Here is a 5,276-nt window from a genome sequence, read left to right as displayed (position 1 = left end):
TGTTGTTGACTTTCATTAGTGTCAAGGAAGTAATCATAGCTCTTGTATAGCTCTGGTCCATGATTCCGGAGCAAAAGAATTCTTTCGGTCAAGAAAGAAAACATATTTTCCTATTGTCTTTTTAGGCAACACCCATTTCATTTCGTCAATATCTTGTTGAATAACCTTGTATGGTGGTTAATAGTGACTTATCACATAAAGGTTTTCACATGAACTTACAAGCTCCGGATAAAACAAGTCTGGCTTTGGAAAATTTAAGGTACTATATAGGTGCACCTTGGTTGGACCAATATTTTGTGGATGTGGGTCAACAAACAGTCTCATGTAAGAAGTGGAAACTAACTAGGATTCCAAGCAAACTTGCTATTGTTGACATATGGGACATAGGGAAGAACAGTAAGGACGTAGGTACACATGAAACTTGGGATCCTTTCTTGTTGGTTACAAATGTAGAAGGAGATGTACTCTTTCAAAATTGAGCCAATAAATGGGAGAAAGATATGGGAAACGTCACCATGTCCACCAAATTTGCTTCCTCCCAAACACCATGTCACGATATGTATGCCAAAGAAGAAAATAAAGAATTCAGCTTTGGAAGTTGAGGACTTGGTGAAGAGTAATAGAGTGTTAAGGGCCCATAAGTGAGTCACATGTCAAAGTACAACAATAATGGTCATAGCACAAGAAGCTGCAAAGGACAAACACTCGGCAGTTCACAAAGTACATCGACTGTTGATGGTTTAGGCAAGGGAAAAGGGAAAGACAGTGGAGGTTGTGGCAGGAAAGAGAAATCTCAAACTGTTACATAATAAGTTACAAGATGCAAATACACCGATGGTGTTTCTTACCGTCTTAAAAGTGTTGTATATGGAAATTTAATACTTCAAAAATTTTAAAAAATAAAGAAAAAGAAAAAAAAAGAAAGAAAGAAAGATAAAGAGTGGTAATTAAGAAATCATCACTCATTTAATAGATTAACATTCAAACAATCATTGGGGAAGTACCACATCCCTTCACAACGGAACACACCTTGACCATAGCGCTTGTGTCGTGTCCATGACTCAGGTTTAATAACACCACAAGAGGTCAAGCTGCTATAAAAGATTGCACATTCTTGTATTGTCTTTTTTGGCGACACCCATTTCATTTCCTCAGAATCTAGTTCCATGAAAATTTTCTGGTTTGAAACCCAATTTATCACTAGAAGCTTTTCATTTGCACTCACAAGTTGCAGAAAGTACAAGTTTGGCTTCGGAAAACTCTTTGTTTCAAGTAACATCCATTTTCCCTTCCACTTTGAGTTCAGATCGAGTCTAAGTTCACCTAAAGAACAATCAGAGTGTAGAGTATATATCTTCCCTTTAAAAACATGTACATCAACTATGGGGAGAGAAGAGGAGACATGATTCCATCCTGGTTTACCCGCGATATAAAAAGACAGTGATAATTTTGAACTTAACACAACAAACACCCGCCCCGATATTGAAGGTGAAAAGACAAGGATACCCTTGATAGCCCTCATTTCTTTTTCATGAGTAGGCAGATCAGCAACACATAAGGGGAAATCAGGGAAATGAAGCTCATGCCTTGTGATTGGATTCACAAGCCAGAAGTCACGGGTTTCACTACTGAACAAGATCAGGTAACCACAAGTTGATCCAATACAGATCCTGCCAGCTGAATGGGGAAGGATGGTTTTAAACATTGGCTCTTCAAAATCCTCCTTCAAGTAGATGTAGCAGTCTTGATTATTAGCATGGGGATTGATACTTATCTTCATGGGTGGTTTAGACGCCAAAAATATGCTACTCTTAGATACTGCAAATGACCTCCATGACTTGCAAACTCCTCTGAATGCAATAAAATCAACAACTCTTAGTTGCATCATAACTAGAAAAAGCACGTCATGATTAACATCTGACCAAGGTCCTACGTGATCCTTGTCAAAACTCGTGTTCCTGCTAGATGATGATGATGATGCATTATCATCATCATCATCATTCTGGTTTCTGGTCATACTCCTTGTCTTGGCCATTCCTATACGTGCAAAAGGAAAATAAATAACACATGATAAAAACTTTGTTCCCAAGATTCTGTTTGTAATTAGGAGACGATAGCCTACTGATTATGTTTACAAGACCCTTTACAACATTGATAGGAGGAAATGTAACGCATAGTACTATACCATAAGTACCAACTTCTAACCACCTATAAAAGGTAAGAATGGGCACTGGCAGATAAAATATCAATTTCAATGGTTGTTAACAAAACAGATCACAACAGCTTATTTTGCAAACAAAATTGCAAATTTACTAACTTTAAAATACAAATACTGGTTTGATTAACCAAAATAAAGTGATTAGAACACCTGGAAATTAATTAACTGCAAAAACTGAGATCAAATTAGGGCAACATAGTCGGACTAAGGACAAATAGATCAAATAGACAAAACAAAATAAGGTGAAATTAAATAGAGAATATGACTCTACAAGCAGATGCGAGGAGGAAAATATACCTGCATTGATAGCGTTGAGCGTAGAATTGTTGGGCGTAGGGAGGAGGAACAACAGAGGGCCGTGAAACAATAGATCTAACCTAAATAATTGGGTAACTTTTTGAACTCTAAAATGCAAAATAAAGTTATGATTTTTTCAAAAAGAGTTTTTAAAAAAATATTTTTGTCTTGATTTTAAATTTTGTTTAACGTTTAAATTTTAGATTTTCTGAATGATCTCTAGACTCTAATAATATGATATGTGTGGGCTACACACACCCACATGTTTTTTTTTTTTAATAACATTAATTTTATTTATTTATTTATTTATTTTGTGTAAGTTATAAATTTTGTTATAATTTAGGTTTAAACTTTAAATTTTCTATAAATTTAATTCAAACTTTAAATTTTGTTAGGAATATGCTCCAAACTATTATGTTAACAAATTAGTTATTTTTTTTTTTTTATAAATTTATATCTTCATAGTTTTTCTTTTGTAACTTTTTAAAGGTTGTTATATAACACTTTTAAGATTTTTTTTTTTTTTTACAACATTTCTATACATTTTTGTAACTTATTTATAACGTTTTATAAAGTTTTTTTTTAATATTTTTAGAGCTTTTAGAAATTTCTTCTTTTAAAAAGTTGTAAAAAGTACAAGTAAAAATGTTATATGAGAACATTAAAAAAAGGTTGTTAAAGAAGTTTTAAAATGAATTAATGGCAACCCACTTTTTGATTTAAATACAACCCATTATTTGAACATCACACAAGTCCATCAACATGATTCTCAATCAAAATTCCTAACCAAAAGAATTGTAAAGTGGCAACAATCTCATTATTAAAAAACAAGCCCACAATTGTCATTTTAAGATATTAATTACGTTTATATCAAAGAGGAAGGGACCACACTACTTTTTATGGGATAATGTTATAAGGAAGTTTTGTCTTTTGTTTTAAAATTGTCCCAAATTTTTTTGGCACTGTAGGGGTATAAAGTCTAATTTGACTTGACATTATGGTCACGTAACCTATTGTATCTGATAAATGGTGACACGAATGCAAGTCTCTACCTATGTGGTTGCCAAGCTGTAGTCGACGTGGAAGGAGTATTGTGATCAGCTTGGTCGCCAAGCTTTGTATTATAAATCCAAACACTAAATCAACCAACAGTGTAAGTATCATTACCCTTTAATCAAGAATCTTGAACTATGGAAAACTCCTAGAATAAGAAGTTATGGTTTCCTTCAACAACCTCACTTATATCAACATTAACAAGACCTCCTCTTTCGACTGTGAGCTGATGTGTTTGGAGTTGCAGGTTGAACAATCTCAGCTGAAGGCTGAGATGCAAGAGGAGATCAACTCGGCTAAACTCGACTAGGGCTAGATTTGAAGAACTTCAAGCTAAAATGGTGGCGATTAGGAAATTAAAACATAAATTTACCTCAATGGTCTTGTCATGTGAAACACTTGTAGAGTGTCCAAGGACTATCGTCCAAAATAAAAACAAAGAATTTGTTCATATTTTGGTGCATCTTATGCTAGAGAAAGTGAGAAAACATGTTTTTAATTAACAACCCTACAAGCATGAAAGGGTACCATATGCGTAGAGGGATGAAAAAAGATTATGTTTGCGAGATAGCACAAATCAAAAACTCAGCAAGCAACCACTAGCAGATTGTTAGCTTGACCTTGACATCATACATTCATTCGTGGGGTGACCAATCCTTGTTAATAGACCACTAGCATTTGATATCATGGAAGATGGAACAAACCAGAATTCGAGCATTACATCATACTAGAATTTGAAAGTATGAGATAAAAAAATGAGAACATAATTTCTTTATCCCAAAGGTCTTGACATGTGAAAAGACAACAAACATCCACCCAGATATTGAGGGTGAAAAGACAAGTAAAGCACTGATACTGACTTCACGAGCACATGCATATAAAGGGAAATCAGGGAATGAAGTTGATGCCTTGTGATAGGATTCACAAGCCAGAAGTCCCGGGTTTCCCTCCCGAACAAGATCACTTACCCACAAGTTAAGCCAACACAATTCCTTCCAGCAGAATGGGGAATGATGAAAGTTCTGAACCTTCTTCTTTCAAAAGTCCTCCGGGTACCAATACGAGTCTTGATTACTAACATGGGTGGTTTGGATGCCATAAACATGTTCCAGTTTGAGTGTGCAAGTGACCTCCATGACTTGCAAACTCTACTGAATGCAGCGAAAAGGGTCTCACTCGACTAATTCTGATCCAAGATACAAACCGCTAAAACTATGCTCCTATAGTCCTATTTATACTCTTCTAAGCTGACCTAACAGACTTTACAAGAAAATAATCATATTGCACTTCCTATAACTAACTAAACACAACGTATTTTTTTTTTTTTTTTTTTTTTTTTTTTTTTTTTTTTTTTTTTTTTTTTTTTATTTTTTTTTTTTTTTTTTTTTATTTTATTTTTTTTTTTTTTTTTTTATTAATTTTTATGTGTTATTTTTTTATGTATTACATGTATTTATTTTAAATATATAAGCGTTTTTTTTACGTATTTATAGTATTTTTAAGTATTTATTTTATTTTTTATGTATTACATCTTTATATGTACTTTGACATATTTTTGTATTTTTTTAGAGTTCTTTATATAGATTTTTATGTATTTTTATCTATTTTAAATCTACAAACGTATTATTTTTACGTATTTGTGTATTTTTTTTTTCAAATCATCTTCACCATTTCACCCAATTCTCACACCTTATTCGAGTACGTCTAG

General features: G+C 33.3%; 1 protein-coding gene across 2 annotated transcripts; it reads right to left on the bottom strand.

Moving 5' to 3' along the window:
* Window positions 1-772: 772 nt before the first annotated feature.
* Window positions 773-2,693, bottom strand: LOC111883916 (uncharacterized). Of its 2 annotated transcripts, XM_042896590.2 has the most exons (3): window positions 2,516-2,693; window positions 1,934-2,037; window positions 773-1,850 (listed from the first exon to the last, which is right to left on the bottom strand). In XM_042896590.2, the coding sequence occupies exons 2-3, from the start codon at window positions 1,999-2,001 to the stop codon at window positions 959-961; spliced, it is 960 nt and encodes a 319-aa protein (XP_042752524.1). In that variant the 5' UTR covers window positions 2,002-2,037; window positions 2,516-2,693; the 3' UTR covers window positions 773-958. The 2 variants fall into 2 exon arrangements, with proteins under 2 accessions (XP_042752524.1, XP_023736013.1); XM_023880245.3 differs by having other exon boundaries at window positions 773-2,037.
* Between the last annotated feature and the right edge of the window lie 2,583 nt (window positions 2,694-5,276).

The sequence above is a fragment of the Lactuca sativa genome, chromosome 7 (genome assembly GCF_002870075.4).
Source record: "Lactuca sativa cultivar Salinas chromosome 7, Lsat_Salinas_v11, whole genome shotgun sequence".
Taxonomy (NCBI): domain Eukaryota; kingdom Viridiplantae; phylum Streptophyta; class Magnoliopsida; order Asterales; family Asteraceae; genus Lactuca; species Lactuca sativa.
Note: the sequence above shows the minus strand (reverse complement) of the source record. Positions and strands in the feature narration are given on the sequence as shown.